The 19,529-nt window shown below is 43.4% G+C and overlaps 1 protein-coding gene across 2 annotated transcripts in view; it reads left to right on the top strand.

Moving 5' to 3' along the window:
* Positions 1–19,529, top strand: part of LOC138516493 (uveal autoantigen with coiled-coil domains and ankyrin repeats-like) — a 523,628-nt gene that overhangs the window by 439,669 nt on the left and 64,430 nt on the right. For both annotated transcript variants that reach the window (XM_069631668.1, XM_069631667.1), the window contains exon 10: positions 15,239–15,348. In XM_069631668.1, coding sequence (XP_069487769.1) covers positions 15,239–15,348 — 110 coding nt within the window. The remainder of the gene's footprint in view (positions 1–15,238; positions 15,349–19,529) is intronic.

The raw sequence follows: 19,529 nt of genomic DNA on the forward strand, positions 1-19,529 counted from the left end.
TATGCACCGAATTATAGAAATATAAACTGCTATGCTTGACCAACAAGCGGCCATTTTAAATGTAGCAAGATTCGCCATTTTGCTTGTTAACCATTGCTCATTGCTTTCTGTCTAAAAACTGCTTTGCAGCTTGCAATTCTTGCGGATTCTACTTACTCTGCTCAACTGTTAACATTGTTGTCTGAATATGAAAGGACAAGGTCGCGGGACTGAAGAGTTTGTTGAAACTCCTCATGAGTAGCCCAGAGAGGAATGCCCACGCTCCCTCTCTGTAGCCTTTTTGAGAGAGCTGCAGGGCATTTAATCACTTCACAGCTGCCAGCCAGTCTCGTACGATGGTAGAATATGTTAGAATAAAACAGCTAAAGGCTTGAATTATGCTCTTCCTACGGCCCCCCTTCGATAAACCCTTTAGAACGTGTCGGCTCCCAGGACACGAATAGTACCTCATAGATATCAAAACTTGGAATGTGGCTCTTCCCCCGTGTGAAGCTTGCTTCCAAGAACAGAACCACTGTGTTCTGTTTAACAACTAAAAGATGCCTCCGCACTTTCTAATTGCACATTGTTACTAGAATAGACATCGAAAGTGTCATAATCGTCATACTCGTCGGATATGTCCATCGTCATCCCGAGTTCAAAGGAACTTAATAAAGAGGGGTGTTAAACATGACATTGCTGATTGTATGATATGCATTTTGTATATATGTAACTGATGTACGTAATTCGCTCTCTTGCGTACCTCGAGGTCTAGGAAACTCACGTCGCGGGGCGTGAGATCAGAATTGGCCAATTGATACTATTTTTTGCTTGCAATAAACCCTAGCATTGGGAATTTGAACCTCGTGTCTGGCGCATCTTTTCGTGTATGGTTATTGCCTTGTTTCCATAGCACGAGGGACCCCAGGGGCCCCTTTCAAATGATTAAAAGAGAGGTGCCCCAGAGAATGATGCTGGCACAAAACCGTCCTGATTATTTTGATGACGACATGGCCCAGATGCATGTCTCAGTGTGGACTACAGGCCATTATGACGTAGGCTTGTTGAAAGGAGTAGGAGAAGTAAATATTAAATTGAAACCAGAAGCAATTTTGCCAAGAGCACAACAATACCCCATGTCTAGGGAAGCAGATGAAGGGATTTTCAAGACAATTTCTGTTATGATGGAGCAGGGCATCTTAGTATCTTAGTGACATCAGAGTCGTCCTGGAATACCACGGTTTACCCTATCAAAAAATCAAAGGGGGGGTTGTGGAGACTAATTCAAGATTTACGCCCAATAAATGATATTGTAGAGGTTGAGCTCCCTCTAGTCCCTAACCCGTCCATCACAATCCTTTGTAATATACCCGTTGAGGCAAAATATTTCATGGTGATTAACTTGAAAAATGCATTTTTCTCAATCCCATTACACAAAGACTCACAAGATTTGATGTCATTCATGTTCAGACAGATGCGTCTGAAAAGCACAAGGTTGCCCCAGGGGTACTGTGAGTCTCCTTCAATTTTCAACAGAGTCCTGCAGAGGGTCCTAAGCAATATTGCATTAGAGAGTGTTGTCTTGCAATATGTGGACGACATCTTAATTTGCATCACAACAGAAGAAACATGCAGACACGATTCTATCCAGCTATTGACTATATTGGCTGAAAAAGGATATCAAGTTGACAAAGAGAAGTTACAATATTGTCAGCAACAAGTGCTGTACATAGGCCAGCTAATCTCACATGAGGGGAAAAGGGTTACCCCTGAAAGGGCTGAGCCATATTGAACACAGCCAAGCCACACACGATAAAACAGATGCAGAGTTTCCTATGATTGTGCAATTATGTCAGAGCATGGGTCTTTGACTACAGCTTATAAAGCCCTTTTTACAAGCCCTAAAGAAAGCACAGGGGATGAAAGAAAAAATTGAATGGACTGACACTATGGAAGAAGGATTTGTCGAACTAAAAAGAGCCGTTTGCACGGCACCAGTTTTAGGAATTCCCAATTATGCAGAGGAATTCTACCTGTTTCACACAGGAATGGCAGTGTCATGATGGCAGTACTCTCACAGAGAACCATGTTGGGGTACAAGCCCCTGGCGTACTAGAGTGATTAGAGGTCATTCCCCTTGTGAACAAAGTTTAGCTGCCGCAGCGTTCGCCATAGAGAAGGCTACAACCATTGTGATGGGATGCTCAATGACGTTGTTCATCGAGCATGCATTATTTGCCATTCTAGAGAAACTGAAAGGCATATTGACATCTCAGAGAGCTTCTGCTTATGAAGTGATCATATCAAATCCATCGATTAAGATAATTTGATGTAAGATAGTGAACCAAGCTATGTTTATAGCAGAGCCAGTCACTGAAAAAGAGCCGATCCATGACTTTGCAAATTATGAAGAATTCTATGATGAGATTCCCAGGGTGAAAGAAAATGCATTGGCAGAAGGAGAAATTGTCTTCGTTGGCGGTTCTTCGAGAATCGATCAAAATGATGGGCAAAGATATACAGGCACGCTGTGATGAAACACACTGCAAATGGAGAATTTCGAGTACTTATTAGTGCTCGATTACCATCTCATTACTCAGCACAGGCTGCAGAATTATTGGCTTTGATACTCGCATTCGAGAATCACGCAGACCAGGAAGTAACAGTGTACGGCGACTCCGCCTATTTGATGTCGACAGTGCATGCAGGCTTAGCGTGCTGGAAAAGGAGGGGCTACCTCTGAGCGGACGGCATGCCAGTGCAGCAAGCAGACCTATTGGACAGACTGATTAAGGCACTACAGCTCCCAGTGGGCATAGTGGTCGTGAAATACGCCGCCCACACGAAAGGGACAGATTTTATCTCACGTGGAAATCAAGCAGCAGACACAGAAGCCAAGCGTATGGCGTCCAAGGACGAAGTCATAACAGATGTGGAAATAACTGGTATGCATGAGAGAATGATTGTTGCACGAAGTGAACCCGAGGGTTATAGTAACATGGGGCAAACCCAGTTAATGGAGCTCCAAGGGGAAGCACCACAGGGGGAGAAGAACCTCTGGAAGCGGCAAGGGTGTTCTTTAAACCCCTCCGAAAGCTTGTGGTGACAAGACAGCACTGGTAAACAGGTGATACCTATTGTCTTATTGAAAATAGCAATGGAACAGTTGCATTATCCAGCACACATGTCAAAAGAGAATTTAGCAGCAACGATCGCTGAAGACTGGTTTATACCGAACTTGGCAGAGCACATTGCATTTTTTATGGTGAACTGTATAATCTGCCAACAGTTCACAGCTGGGCATACACTAAGAGTAATTAGAGGAGTCATCCCAAGGCCCAATGGACCTTTTCAGCACTTGCATGTTGATTATGTCGATATGATTCAAGTAAGGAACAGGTACAGTATCTAATTGTTATGGTGTGTCCATTCTCTAGATGGATAGAACCAGGTCCATGTACACACCCAGTCCCTACCTGTGCGGCCAAATTTTTGGTAAGAGAGGTTTTTCCCAGATGCGGAGTATGTGAGGTCATGAGGTCAGATAATGGGCCTCACTTTGTTAATGCAGTCTTTGAACAGATTAGCTTGTTGCTTGTTATAAAGCACAAGTTCTCTTCGGCGTATCATCCTCAAGGTAATGGGATATGTGAGAAGCTCAACAGCTTGTTGAAAGAAAGGATAGCCAAGATGAAGCTTACTCTAAAGAAAGGATGGCTACACTGCCTTGCACTGGCACTGTATGCACTCAGAAACCATCCTGGTTCTAACCATCACCTTACGCCACACGAAATAGAACAGGCAGAAGGATGCACACTCCACGGACACCCCGAGATAGAACTAGATGTGATGCTCCGCCGAAAGGAGAAGTTTTAGGGTCTGAAATTCAAAATTACTTGAATTGCATGATATCTTGTCTTACTGTAATTTCAGGACAGCTGCAGCGACGACAAAAACGGTGTAGGGCAGCACAGAACACAGAAGGAGATACTACAACAGACCTGATTCAAAGTTTACATCTTCCACCAATTTTCCCTGGGGACACGGTCCTGGTGAGAAACCACACGAGAAAGAAGTGAGACGAGCCAAAGTTCAACGGTCCATTGAAATTGGAAGACGTCACTCCCTCTGCAGTCAAGCTACATGGAAGAAGAGCTTGGCTATTCCTGGGTGATTTCAAACCATACAACGGAGAAGGCCCCCTGCCCACACCCCAACACGTAGAGACTACAGACAACGGGGAAGAACCACAGCACATGCAGACGAGATCCATGATGAGGCAGAAGGACGCATGACCAGCAAAACAAAGATAAAGAACTTTTGTGCAAGTTGTGTCTTAAGTTCGGACATTTCCTCTGAGAAAAAAGGGGATAAGGACATAAAACACGGACACTCTGCATCCTAGTTGCAGGATGAAGAAGAAAATTGCACGTTAAGCACCAACATATTCTGTTGACTGTGAACTTTGGACTGAGGCATACTGAAGCCGCGATAAGAAAAGGATATGCCAAATTGTGATCAAGGGCACACAAACTGGAAGAAAATACAATATGCAGACTTGTTCCAAACAGGAGTATTATTTGGACTCACTTATGGTGTCCCACAGCAGCGACATCACTAAATACATTCTAATTTACTCTGAACTAGCATTGAGATTGTATCCGTCGTTAGTGGGAAGGCTCACTAACATCACTGAATTTCTTCAAGACTCTGAAAATGAAAGACAATAAGGAGGCTACTTATCACTTGTCCTGCTTCTGGAATACAGGGAAGACAAGACAAGTCTCCCAAGCAGAGGAAGCAGCGAATAGGCTTGTCAGCGTGCTATTATTTTGCTTAATTGAAGACTGTCCAGATCTTGTTGGAAGACACACTGACGTCTTGACATTTCTGCAAGATCCAGAAGACACAGAATGTTTGAGTATAATCCTGAACGGAATCATAATCCAGTTTGCTCTTCACGCTTATCGAGATCACAGAAGTTGGTCACAGTAAGTACCGAGCAGTCCCAGAATTCAGCAAGGACTAGACAAATGTCCCTGTCACCAGAAGATAGCAGATTGGCAAGCAATGTCTTCTTTTGCCTAATTGAGGACTTTCCAGAACTTGTGGGGAGGCCTGCCAGTGTTGACTTTCTAACTTTCATCAGACCCAGCAAACTCTACACAGATGAGTATGCTCCTGCAAGGTATTGTGATGCAGGTTCAACTTTCTAATCATCATCAGAATTTCCGGAGGAGACTGTAAACTTTCCGCCAAGGGACAGATCGAGCAAGTGTTGACAAGAATACACCTTTGCTGACAGAGATGCAACATGTCCTCTGGAGTGAAACAGATAAGGGGCATTGACTGGGAGCTTGTTTATTTTGAACATGCAAACTAGGAGAATTGCTGAACTTATTACCTTATTTTGACATTTTCGTATACAGAAAAAAAGAACTGTTTCCAGAAACAAGAGACAATCTAGTCGTCAGGCAAAGAAGGACAATCGTTCCAGTACATGCAACCTACGAGCAGAAACAGCAGAATTCAGAGAACGATCTTATCTAGAGTGTAATAAACTGTTAGTTTTCTTTCCTTCAATGATAGAGATGGGCAACTTAAATAGTAACCTTGTCGTCCCTCAAGAGGAGAGGTGCTCATACTGCTCCAGAACTAAGTGCTGTCGACTGGCCTACAGAGGAATCATGTAGCTATGCATTGTATTCATCGTTGTTTTACTGTCACTGACTGCATTTTTTATTGGTGCACAAAGTGTTCCGATTCCAGTGCACCCACCTAATGATGTACGCATGACACACACAAAGGCACCCAGACCTTTTATAGTCATTCCAGTCCCTAGACAGTCTGACAAAGGAGTGAGTGAGCTTGAAATGGATGTGATTAGCAATGACACACACACACACATTTGGTAACATGCAAATTGAAAAGCCGGAGACGGGCTCGGCAGAACAAGCATGAGAAAAGGTTAATGAAAAATACATACACACAAACAATGAGTGAACATACACCAGGTCTAGAGTCAAGAACTGCAGAACCACAGCCCAAAGAAGGGGAAAAGTTTGAACTGCCTACTATGATAAGTTCTGCTACAAGTGAAGTAAAATGGACAAATGGAGAAAGCTGAACTATTTAAAAAAACAAAAGGAGTTGGAGAATAAACCAACATAGACAGCATTAACAAGCACACCTGATCCAATGAAGGGGACAAGTACAAGTTTTACAAAACAACAATATACTGGACCAATGGCAGAGTGGATATGGACATTTATAACCGGAAGAAAAAAGATGCAAGAGGAGAAGGAAAGAATTGCTAAACTTCTTTCTACTCGACTGGCACAGATAAAGATGCCTGAACCATGGATTGAGTTACCCGAGAATCCTCCAGTGAGAAGAAGCTACATGGATGCTATTAAGGATGTGATGATCGCAAACTACATGAAAACCTTGAGAAGAAAGAGAAGCATACAAGGCAATGACAATGAACTAAATGGCTACCTGGACAGCACAGCACACTTGGGAAATATCATATGGTACCAACACATGAAAGAAGTTGGATGACGAAATTCAGAGGGGGAATGCTTTGTGTGTGCACTCCTACCTTACAGCATGAGGAAGTCAAAGATCTTCGTAGCTGTGGAAATTGATGTCCAGACAGCGCACTGTCTATCACACGTAGCAATGTGCACGACCAGATGCCAATTAATGGTAAGTGATGCTTCACTCAAATGGGCAACTGCAGCAACGGATCCAAATGAAAACGATTATGGCCAGGACATAAAGACAAGAAACAATGGAAAAACATATTGTTATCATATGTGAGAAGCCTGGAGTTAAAGGAGCAGAGATCAGAAGAGAGGCAAATCAAAAACTGAACGTTCAAGGAAAATCTCCAGAAGCAGCTCGTAAGTGGAAGAACAGAGGTCAAATGCAAATTTGGGGAACAGTCCTTTCAGCAGACAGATGGGAGAAAGGAGTAGTGATCTGCAGAGCATGGATGGTCTTCGGTCACTACGAGCCCACCATCAACATATTGCGAAATGGATGCAAGCCATTATGGCCAAAACCTGCTACATTCTTGACATGGGTCGAAGACAGAGGAGGACCCTTACAGATAGTGCCATTGGAGAACCCAAAATTCTGCTTCAGGAATAATAGCAAAAGGAAAATGGGGGAGAATCAAAACTGCAGGCGAGTTTTTGACGCCCAAAGGATGGTACATGGTACTGTAGTGATCATTGATCATTATTGGGCATGTGGATCCAAAGCTTATATCAAGCTTCCGAGAAACTGGGGAGGTATGGGCACAATAGTGAATGTCCATGTTCCAGCACTGGTGATTCCAAAAAGTGATCTGAATATTGACAGTTTCCCGAAAGCAGATGCTCACCTGAGGAAGAAGAGATCTGTGGAACTGATGAGCCGAATCAAGCGTGAGAATTACTTTTCTGCCAAATCCATAGAAGCTTTTGACGCTATCCCATATGAACATAGACTGTTCAGTCAGACTTCCTCCGTGTTCACTACAATTTTTATGCCAAGGATTCAGGTTGGAGCAAATACTAAATGGTTGCAGATAACCAGATGGGAGTTACTGCAAACTATCAACACGACCATAAAAGGATTTCATGCAATCAGGGAAGAACAATTTGAGTAATGACTCTACAGAACAGATATGTCCTTGACATGATCACAGCTATGGATGGAGGTGTTTGTGCAAAAATAGGAGAATCTTGCTGCACATTTATACCATCTCACGATGAAGAAAATGGAACTTTAACAGAGGCAATAGGTATGCTGACGAAGTTACAGAATCAGATGATCGATGAAGCTGACGAAGTTGTTGATGACAGTTGGCTTGGATCACTATTTTCTTGGGTTCCACAATGGATGGCAGATGCATTCAAATTCCTAGGAGCCCTGCTAGTGATGATATGGCTTGGATTCTGTGTTAGCAAGGTAATAATCTCTATGTGCCAGAAAACTGCGAAGAAGGCCATAGGGATGACAATCATGATTGATGTCGAACCAGGATAGAAACCGAAGGACCTGACTGATGAAGAAATCAGAGACTTTGTGTAAACTAGCATTCATGCACCAGAAGGAACAAAGTTTCGGTATCCAAGGAAACACAGAAACTATGTGGGAAGATGGATCTATTGCAGCCCACGTGGACAATGTCAACTTATGACATGGAACAAAGATGAGCACGTGAGAACAGCAGGAAGCTCGAAGGGAGTCATACAAATATGGACTCCAAAGAAACACTTCTTCAGACCTCAATGTATGTACCCAGAGGTTCAAAGAACAATGGACCCAGGAGAAGAAGAAAAAAGGGATCCAAAAGATAAAGAAAAGGTGGATACAAAAGAAGAAGTGAAAGTGGTCGATGAATCGGCCAGAGGGGGAAGTGTAGAGGAGGTCCCAAGCATGATTCGCACTCCAACCCCCCATTTTCAAGTATCAGGAACATTCACGCTGAAATATGTGACGTATGATGAGCAAATAAACCAGCAGAGAGCCGCAGTGGGGCTCTGTCCAGTACCTATCAGACTGACAGCACCTATTGAAGTACCAACACCTAAGAAAACCTGGACAGTGAGGTACCCATTGAGAAAACCATATCGACAAATGAGACAGAACGATGATTGCCAAAATGCAATACCTGAAGAAGCCAAGAAGTTACTAAAAGAAGATGAATGGTGACGTCACAAGAACCCAGACTGACTCGCATATAGAAGATATGACGACCTGTGAATGATGAAAGGAGACGAAACACCATGGATAAGTGACATCCTGAGTTTAAAGTGAAACAATTGATGTCAAATGTAAGAAACGTATGCAATGAGTGCGATGAACATATTTAGCCAGTTTACTCGTGTCCATGTGCCAGAAACCGCAAGAAGCAAGAATTTGTGAAGCTTGCTAAGCTTAGTAGTAAGATAGAATGCGGCAAGCGCCACTTATATACATATCTACCTCAAAAGGAGCACTTTATATAAGTATCCTTCCACTATGCACAAGAGCAGAACCGACCAAAGGTTACTTAAGGTCTCAAGAGGAGAACTTCACAGCAAACAAATCGAGAAAGACAGAGAGAAACTCGGACAAAGGCAAGTCATGCCAAGAAGCCAAGGTCGTACCAGCTGAAACAGCCCAACAGTGGATACAATTAATGAAGAGAAGAACAGAGTATCCTATTCTGAAAGGTTAAGCTAAGCCACAGAAGGCAGATGGCTGACAAAATTCAATCAAATACATGAATTACATGGAGAATAAGACGATTTCACAGTGTCGAAATCATGTGACCGAGCAAGCAGAAGGGATGAAACTTTCACACCTACGCATGGATTTGTGCGATGCCCAGACGCCTTCAATTTTCCAGACCAAGAAGCAGTCTTGAGGCCAAAATACAAAGAAATAATTGACACATGACCGCTGAAGTGATCATTGATTGTAGCAATAATTGGAGGGAAAGCTGGGGGTGCAGACAAGCTCCCTGCACCTGACCGGCTATTCTGCACACTGCTAGGCTGGTGGAAAAGTATGAGTGGGTAATCTAGGGTCCTATAGTTAGTAGAACCAATGAGAAATCATACTTTTAGTGACGACTACATTAGCCATTTTGAAGGAAGGGCTTAGATGCCCCACCTGACACTGTGTATCCAATCCGCTCACTTTGTTACCATATACAGATATAGCACCTATATTAAATGTATCTTCCTCGAACCAGTAGAATTGCATGCAACATTTTAAACGTTATACATCAACGATGATGAGTTGTTTGTATAAATGATGTGTTTTTTATGAAGTTCGTTGGAGTGAAGCGAGAAGGAAGATCGAGCGATTGCTGATATTCATTAACTCCATGTTTTTTGTACTTTTCATTAAGCGGACTCCCTTTGCCAAACCATTGAGTTGTCATTATTGATTTGATGCGAGAGTACAAATCTGCATCCCCATCCATCCAACGGGTGCTGCTGCTTCATCTTAAAGTGCTAATGGGTAACCCCCAGCTCTATGTGCCGGTTGGGATCCTAGTGCACAATTTGCAGGCCACCATCAAAAGCTGTCAGGCTACTGTTGTTTTTACCCTGCTGCCCTGTTTGCCTCCCGGCCTTTCAGTTCACGTGCCAGAGCAGGATACATCTTTTAAGTATGTACACCGTGCTGTCAGCCCTAGTAGTATATTTCTACAACTGGAAAAGTAAAAAAGAACCATAAAGATAAACAATATTGATAACTAAAGGCCAGAAGAAATGTTTACAGGTTTGGGGGCGTTATTGAGAAATATTGGAACAACTTACAGGGATGTGGGTGAGTGAAGAAACAGAAAACAGTAGTACTGTCCACTTTTTCGGCCAGTTCCTGTAGGTTTTATGTAATTTAATTTGAACAATTTGCTTTAACTTTCCTGATTAAATTCATTGTTTTTTGGGTGCGGTCTGGAAAGTACAGCTCGCTGCCCCGTATTGGTTTTGGCTTGAATTCCGCGTTATACACCTCAGTTTTGGTGGATAACTCAGATGGTCCTACTGACACTGCAGCCCAGGACTATCTAGTTATTCAGTTGCATGCCTGCTCTGGACACTGGATTAGGCTAAAACGTAATATGCTCGATTCACTGTTTTTTTTTGGCCCGGGCAAAATTATCAAATGGATGTGCACTATGTCAGTTTATTATAGACATCAACATTATTTTGATATTTCAGTGCAGCAATATTCACAATTCAATTAAATTCAAATCCATAACATCAATGTACTAACAGACGATTCAAATTACACATCAATTTCACATAGATTTTTTCCATCAACGTATAATTTCAAAGTGTTTATATTCACAATAATCCCATACACTTCAGTTAAAGTCCATAACCGACACGTGTTGCAACGAATGGGAGGTCGTACTGGATAAGGCATATTCTAGACAAATGTCCAATTAGTTCACAGCTTGCAAAGCATTCCCATTATTCTGGTACCGCTCGGACTGGACAGTGGATTAGCTACACATTTTCAAATCCTTAGAATCTCTCCCACTGATATCTTAGAAAGCTCTTGCATATCTTGTCCAATGGTTTTGTCTAATTCTGAGCCTTCTGTTAACCCTCTGAATCTTAGATTCTTGCGTCAAATGCAGATCTTCAGAAATGTGTTCCCTGACAGACTTCAAAGGATTCCTGCTTCACTTCTATGTATCATAACTGTCTTTCCGGCCTAAGCATATGCTTTTCAGGAATTTTCTCTACTGAACACACTTCAAACCTTTCATCTCTTTCCAAATTCTTGAATGAAACCCTTAATCTTCTCCACAAGCATGTGTCTTAATGTATAACCACCTTCTACGTACGGGCCTGCCAGTTGCAATGGGTCGATAGTCTATTTTTCTCACGGTCAAACCCTCCTTTTATAGCTTTGTGAAGAAGACAGGGATTGTGTCTGACTCATTGCTTTTAGTAAATTACAGGTAAACACTCAGCTACAGAGGTTATTAATGAAGTGTTTGAGATCAGATTGGAGGGATCTATTTTGTGGTAGGTGGCCGCTGACCAAGTTAGTGATCCCAAGTCTAAGACGAGAGCCTCTAACAAGCGCACAGGTTACGTAACAGACAATAGTGCCCAGTGGCAGGTTCTCTAATGCTGTGAGACTTTGTGGAGGAGAAAAAAGGGCAGCCTTAACTGGAGCTTCTTGTGACACGGCTTGTCCCAAGCCCAGTGTGCACACCTCACAGAGGAAATCTTGCAATCGATCCTTTGCAGGTGGTTAGATCCTCCATTCCAAGCTTCCGGATTGGCTGGAGAGCAGAAATCTGTGAAAAAAACAAAAGGGAAACATAGAATTCAGGCCTCTACTTTTATTGGAGCTGGGAGTCCACATTCTCTGATTGTGTAAATGGAGGCAAGATGAGCTCAGACCTTAGGCAGCCATCACCTAAGACAATAGTTGCCAAATTATTTTCTCTCCTCTTGGCAATGTTTCCCCCCGCAAAGAAGCTGTGGCTTGTAATCTGCAAATGGGGATCAACAGCGGATATTAGCTCTCTGGGACCCTTCTTTTCTCTAAAGGATTGACTATCAGACCATCTGCCATCCTTTCTGCTAGTGGCATTAAGAACACACCTGATAATGTTTTCTGAAATGTCTCCCTCCTCTCTAATGCTCTGATTGCTTACCAGTGATCTTCATTACACTGTGTAATGCATGCTCTTCCTTGTCAATATCCTGCATTATGAATTGTGAGCAGGAAGAGGCACAAAGTGCTAATGCTCTAGTTACTGACTTTCTTCATTTGACCGAGTCCTAATCTTCCTCATCATCATCCTTAATCCAGCGTAACAAGGAATTAAGTCGTAATTAGTTAGCAATGATGCGCCGCTGCGTTGCGGTGTCCTTTTTTTATTTTCAATAAAGATTACCAGGGGCCACGGATGTAGCCAATGAAACATCTAGAGTAATCTCCTTGATCTAAAATGATTTGGAGAAGGGAGGAGTCAATAGGAATGTGTGCTGTGTGCATGGCTTAAATAGCCTATGCTATTTTAGAGGAACATGCTTAGTGTATTTTGGTATTGATGGCGAAGGTGATTGTGAGCCCATGTCAACACCACCCATATCTTCTACTTTATCTGCAGTCTCCTTCACTGACACAATGTTTCCTATGCCTTACTTATACAACAGAAGCCCTGATAATAAAGAATATGCAAGAAATGTGTTTCCTCCTCAGCATATTGAAACTATGGCAATTGTGTACTCCATAACTGAAGTGCCAGGGGAAAGCAACAAAGCGTGTTTCTTCCTAGCGAAACTCTGCAAAAAAAGACCATGGGTTTGTGTGTATCTATGCTAAAAGAGGCTGCAGCCTTTTTACAGTGCTAGCGTTGGTAACCCTGGATGGAGGATTCAGTTGTGTGAGGAACTTGTGAGGTCTGCTCCCATCCATAGAATGATCGTGGCTGCTCGCAGGTTCGTTAAATGTCCTACCAACTTCTCTTGGTTCTTGGAACACAGAACCCTACACTTTGTGAAAGAGCTCCCTGGGAAATATGGATACCATGTTGGTTGTGATGGATTCCTTCACCAAGATGTCTCATTTCATGCTGCATCAAGGCAACCTTACCACATGTCAACTGGCATCACTGTTTCTTCAGCATGTGGACTGTCTGCATAGTGCCCTTTTATATATACTCTCATGGATCACAGTTCACCTAACGCTTTTGATAGAAATGATATAAGTTACGAATAACTGAATCCTCATTTACCCACAAGTTTCCATCCACAAACCAATGGCAAAACCAAATTGGTGAATTAAACAAGGGAACATTACTTGCAGTGCTTCAATTGGTTCCATATCCAATTTGCTCAATTTGGCTTGCTGAGTTTTCTGACATTAACACCACCTCGTGTGACTGTTGTGACAGTCATTGTTCCCTTGCACCTATGGTTATCAGTGTAGGGTCCTGTCATTTTTAGTCAGACCACCGAGGAGCTACCTGATTTGCAGGAAAGACAGAAGCTCATCAAAACAATGCACAATTGATGGCCCATAGTTTTGATCAAGTGAGAAAGCATGCAGGGTGCAAGCTGATAGAAGGAGATGTTTTTCCTCCACTTGCTGTGTTTGCAACCTTTTATGGCTAGCTACAAAGCATTTCTATTTATTTTTGCCCCACCACCTATACTCACATTGTGTAGGTGCCTTTTTGTCCCTGAGTGTATCATCCATAATGATACACTCAAGTGCCTTCTGTCTTATTTCTAAAACATGCATGAACCCGGAAGTGCACCAGCTATCCACCCCTTCTTTTGTCGCTGGTCGAAATGGAGCATGAGGTAAATGAAATACTGGATAGGCGAAGAGAGATCCTGAGTTTGAGAATGCATTTTTGAGTGGATAAAAGATTACCCATCTGTAGAAGTTTCCACACATGCATTCAAAAATGTGACTAGCTGCTAGAAAGGTAGAAAACAGTAAGGCATTAAGCGGATCCTTGTGGCTATTGCTGTCATTCGATTGAGCTAATACAATCTGAGGGGAAAACAATATTCAATTAAACGTTTGGTCTGGCTGTAACAAGATCTTGGGGGTCCCAAAATGTACACACAAAAGTCTCAGGTCATTTAGTACAACAAATGTCCATTCCCACTAAGTGTCGCCCTAATCTATCTTGCCCTTCAACCATACTCAACTAAACCCTTGTGTATTTCTATCCCTAGGTAGCGCTGGTTATTCCGCTTGTCTAGGGTGAGGGGATAGTAGAATTGAAAGCATGGTTGCTCTGGCCCTCTTTGGTGGGCTAGAATTTGGCAGAAACGTGTAGCCAGCCTCTGCAGGGCCATTATTGTTGGCCTCTGCTCTGTCTCCTGGGAACTCAGTGGTGATGTTGTGTATATGATGATCTGGCGAACATGCAGATTCCCATCTGGTTCTTGTCCCCCAAAACAATCTCTGGTCATTCAAAAAGCTTTATAGTGACACATTCTCTGACATATTCATGGAAAGAGAAGAGTCTGAGGGTTTGGGTATACCCACATGATCATCTCAAAAGGCCTTGGCTTTGAGTGGTATTTCTTGAGGGTCATAAATGCCAGTGCAAGACTACGGCTGAACTGATTTAGATTACAATTGTTATCTCTGGATATCACCAAAACTAAGTGGGGCATTGCAGAAGATTGAAAATGCCATTTAACCACTATCAAATCCAGAATGCACATTGCATTTTGTGTGCCATATTTATATAGACGCTCAGAGCCTTTGTACTAGTCCAGTTTCAATAGGAAGGACTTTTACTCAATGCAGAAGGGCATTTTGTATTTTTATCTATTTAATGAGAGACGTCTTTTACGCACACTGAAAATCGTCCTTCCTTTATTAAGGCAGAGATGAGCGAGAATGTACAAGTATTAGATTTTCCCTTTGATGCCCTTTAAAATAGCATCGCTGTTCAAAAATCGAGCTCTCCTATCTCTGAACGTGGAATCTAACTTGTTTTAAATGTGTTCCCTTTGAAAATTTTTGAAATCAAATGCATTATTGAACAAAGGTTTGCTATTTGGACCACAATAAGATCAATCTTGACTTGACTATTCCATAATGTATTAATATGTAATTGAAATGTATCATGGTTCAAAATCTGTCCATTGATTTCATTTTGATTCATTTTCAATTGTTGCCGTTACTTGGTGAAAAGAATGTCCCTACTTCAATAAGCAATGCTATTTTGATATATAATATATGAATATGATCTGTTTTGTTTGATTAGAGAACACGTAAATCCGTTACAGCAACAGGGGGACATCAGGAGACTGCCTCTTCTGAGGAGGAGCTCGCGGGAATCCTCCTCCAGCAGATCAACGAGCGAGACTTGCAGAGGTAATGAGCTCTTCCCGCACCTACTCAGAACCCCCTGGGTGTGGCCCCTTTGTACAGGACACTGTTACTTCCCAAATAGCAACTGCAGAAGTTGTCACTTCAATTACCCCATATTGATTATTTTTTGTCGAAAAACCCCTGCACTAAGCACCTGTGTGGATAGCTAATGAGCTGCAAAACACGAGTTTACCCTCACAGAGAGGTGGTCTTGGAACAAGCACAGAATATCAAGATATCAATGCTGCATTCCCACGACATACAGATACCCCTTCCCAATATATACAGCCTTAAAAGGTGAAATTCAGCATACACCTGCTGACGCACATAGTGTTAAGAGCAGACAGGCATACAGGCCAATGCTTTCCAATCAGATTATTCAGGCATATATGTCAGAGCGGCTCTAAAAAGCCACATCAAAGAAAACACAATTTCAAAAAATGGGTCAGTTAGAGGACCATCTGCCGTGTTAGGGAAGCTGTGTGCTACTCCCAGCGCAGCACACTCATTCGATTGTTCGTGCTCTTGAATTGAGGTAACTGCGAAGGTTCCAGACTCGTGTGCATGTGTTGCTGTCCCTTCTGCAGAATGGACAGGGCTTGGAACAAAGGGAGTGGAATATAAAGTGCAAACCCAGCTAGTAAGCCACAGAGTGTTGTGCAATAAAGGGAGTGCAATATAAAGTGCAAACCCAGCTAGTAAGCCACAGAGTGCTGTGCAACAAAGGGAGTGGAATATAAAGTGCAAACCCAGCTAGTAAGCCACAGAGTGCTGTGCAATAAAGGGAGTGGAATATAAAGTGCAAACCCAGCTAATAAGCCACAGAGTGCTGAGCAACAAAGGGAGTGGAATATAAAGTGCAAACCCAGCTAGTAAGCCACAGAGTGCTGTGCAACAAAGGGAGTGGAATATAAAGTGCAAACCCAGCTAATAAGCCACAGAGTGCTGTACAATAAAGGGAGTGGAATATAAAGTGCAAACCCAGCTAGTAAGCTACAGAGTGCTGTACAACAAAGGGAGTGGAATATAAAGTGCAAACCCAGCTAATAAGCCACAGAGTGCTGTACAACAAAGGGAGTGGAATATAAAGTGCAAACCCAGCTAGTAAGCCACAGAGTGCTGTGCAACAAAGGGAGTGGAATATAAAGTGCAAACCCAGCTAGTAAGCCACAGAGTGCTGTACAATAAAGGGAGTGGAACATAGTGGGGGCTCATCTTTTCGGTCTGCAGTCCTCATTTGTTGGTGACGTGTTCCTTGAAGAGCAGGGTCTTCAGATCTTTCCTGAATCACAGGAGGGAGGGAGCCAGCCTGAGGTTAGCAGGAAGACTGTTCAAGAGTGCGGCAGCAGCATAGCAGGAGAATGTTTGTTTTCTGTTTTTCTCATGCCTACACCTTTTATTATCATTATTATTACCAGGGTATTTATTGAGCACGGAGCTATCTACGGAAAGCAGCAGAGCGCTTTACATTCATAGGGGGAAGAACATAGTGAGGGAAGCAGAGAAGAAATGAGTGGGGAGCTAAAAGGGGAGGGTGTGCAATTGGCAGCATGGGGGAGACAGTGGGGAGCAGATCACCGGGTCTCAGGTAGGGTGGTGAGTGCAGGGTGTGTAGACCTAGGTGATAAGGAGGAGTCATTCCTTGAAGGGGAAGATCTTGAGCTCTTTGCTGAACTGTAGAAGTGATGGGCAAGTTTGATACTGACGGGGAGGAGGTTCCAGAATCTTGGAGCATAGACAGCAAAGGCCTGTTTTCTGGTTCTTTGCTTCCTGCACTGGCTGCACATTTCCTTACTTCTGGTGGATCTCAGGCCTCCGGAGATGTTGAGTTTCTCAGTGAGGTAGCTTGGGGACTTCAGGATGACAGCCTTGTGGATGATACAACAGGATTTGAAGATGATACGGACTTGCAGTGGGAGCAAGTGCAGTTCGATGAAGGTCGGGGAGATGTGGTTGAATTTGCATAGTCCTTTAATGAGTCTTGCTACAGCATGCAGGACACATTTCAGGGGTACCAGGGTAGTTGCTGGAAGGCCTTCCAAAAGAGCATTTCCACCATCCAAGTGGGAGAGAACCAAGGCTTGGACAGCGGAACTGAAGTTGTTTTCTGGCAGATTTACTGAAATACCACCAAATACGTAATGAGGCCCTAGGTTGGTTATCACATATAACCAAAGAGATCATCAGCGAAGATTTTAAACTCTTCACGAAATCTGTTAGGGAATTACACACATCCCTGAGAGCCACCAAGTCAGCTTTTGACGCTGCCTGGCTTATCACACACAGGAAATCTACAGAGGCCCTCCAATCCCTAAACACATCCTGTAACTGGCTGAAAGAAAGACACTGTGGGACACAGGAGGCATACAGAGGGGCCAATGGCTTTGGGTGAAGGTCTGCCGTCGCGCAAGGTGAACATGAAGAGCTATGGAAGCCCAATGTAGATAGTGAATCACCGGTACCATGTGAGATTAGCGGCAGATTTCTATGAGGACGAATAGAAGAAGCGCCCCCCCAGCCGCAACAATCTTATTAGCCGCTATATTCTGCAAAGCTGGATCCAAAACCATAGCTTCAGACACATCCTCGGAAGGTAGCAGGGGCACTTGGGAATGCAGACAAAGGGATCTAGATGCATTTGTGTCATTCTGAATGCTTGCCTCCTGCTCTCATTGCTTTCTTTGCAGAACCTTTTCAGTAGCAGATATTTGCTGCTCTAGTTTACTAGAATTAGGTCCTCCCTCCAGTGCACGACTGCGCTTACCCGGCACTACGCTGTAGGAAGGGGATTATATGCACCAGGTGACTGCTTCAATCATACCGCCCCAGGCAGCAAGATGAAGAAAGAAAGGAGGGTCCTCCCTCCAGCCACATCACTGCGCTTACTCTACGCAATGCAGTGAATTTGCTGTAGGAAGGGGTTTATATTCCCCATGTGACTGCTTCTGCCCCAGGCAGCAAGCAGCAAGGTGAAGAAAGAAAGGAGGGTCCTCCTTCCAGTGCACGACTGCCCTTACTCTGCACTTTGCCCAATGCTGAAGTCAAGGAACTTTAGTCTAGAGGGGAGTTGGGGTGAGAAGCCATCGAGATTCATCTGTGCTAGCCAGTTTTGGACTTGGACGCATTTGGTGGAGCCCCCGAGGATGATGTACTGCTTTGGTAGGCTTGAGTTTCAGGTAGGCACTTGATATCCAGGCTTGAATGTTGGAGGGGAAATGTTTCAATTGGTGAATGTCATTGAGGCAGTTCACCATCACAAATAGCTGCATGTCATCAGCATATTTGTGAATTTTGATGTTGAATTTGGCCAAGATTGCCACCAGTTGCTACATGTAGAGGGCATTGTTGGACCTTTAGATGCACATCTGGAGGAGCTGGTGTTTTGTTGGTGAGGGAGGAGTCACACCATCAAAGGGCAGTGGCATTAAATCCAATGTGGAGGGGGGCAGGTTGTTGAGTAGCACTTTGTAGGTTGACCAGTGTCGAATACAGCAGAGAAGTCAGGCAGGACCGAAAGGCACCTGTCACCCTTGTCCATGATGAGGAGTTTCTCGTCAATGGCTTAGAAGGTAGTGCTCTCGCCGCTGCATCTTGTTCGGAAGCCAGACTGGTATTCTTGAAGTAGGTTGTTTTGGGTGATCTTTTCCTGTAGTTGAAGCGTGATGGTCTTCTAGATGTTCTTTCTGATGAAAGCTAGCTGCACGATAGGGTGGTTGTTTGCTAGATCATCCAAGTCCACTTTTCAATTTCTCAGGGAAGATAGCTTGAATGAGTGAGGCGTTGATATTGTGGGGGAGAGGCGTTTGATCCTTTCTTGTGATGTTCTTCAGGATAGAGGCTGGGATGAAATTGTCCTCAAAGGAAGTGGTTTGAGTGATGAGAGAATGTTTGCGAGTTCTTCCTGTGTTCCAGGTCTTAAGTCTAGTAGGGAGTCGTTTGAATAGCATATATGGTGTGCCCTCTTGGTTGAGCGCTCCTGGGGAGAGTTATATATGTGCTTCATTACCTGTCACTCATCCCAATGAAAAGCTTTGATGATCAAGGGGCATGAGTGGTAACAGTAACATGAACGATCAGGGTGCTAAAAATGCAAGCTGTGCACTGAAGAAAGTGCCATAGATTACTGCTGTAATTCACATACAGCAGTAGGCAGAGGATCAGTAGTAGCTGAGAAGCTCAAAAGT

The sequence above is a fragment of the Ambystoma mexicanum genome, chromosome 6q (genome assembly GCF_040938575.1).
Source record: "Ambystoma mexicanum isolate Mex_15411 chromosome 6q, UKY_AmexF1_1, whole genome shotgun sequence".
NCBI classification, from domain to species: domain Eukaryota; kingdom Metazoa; phylum Chordata; class Amphibia; order Caudata; family Ambystomatidae; genus Ambystoma; species Ambystoma mexicanum.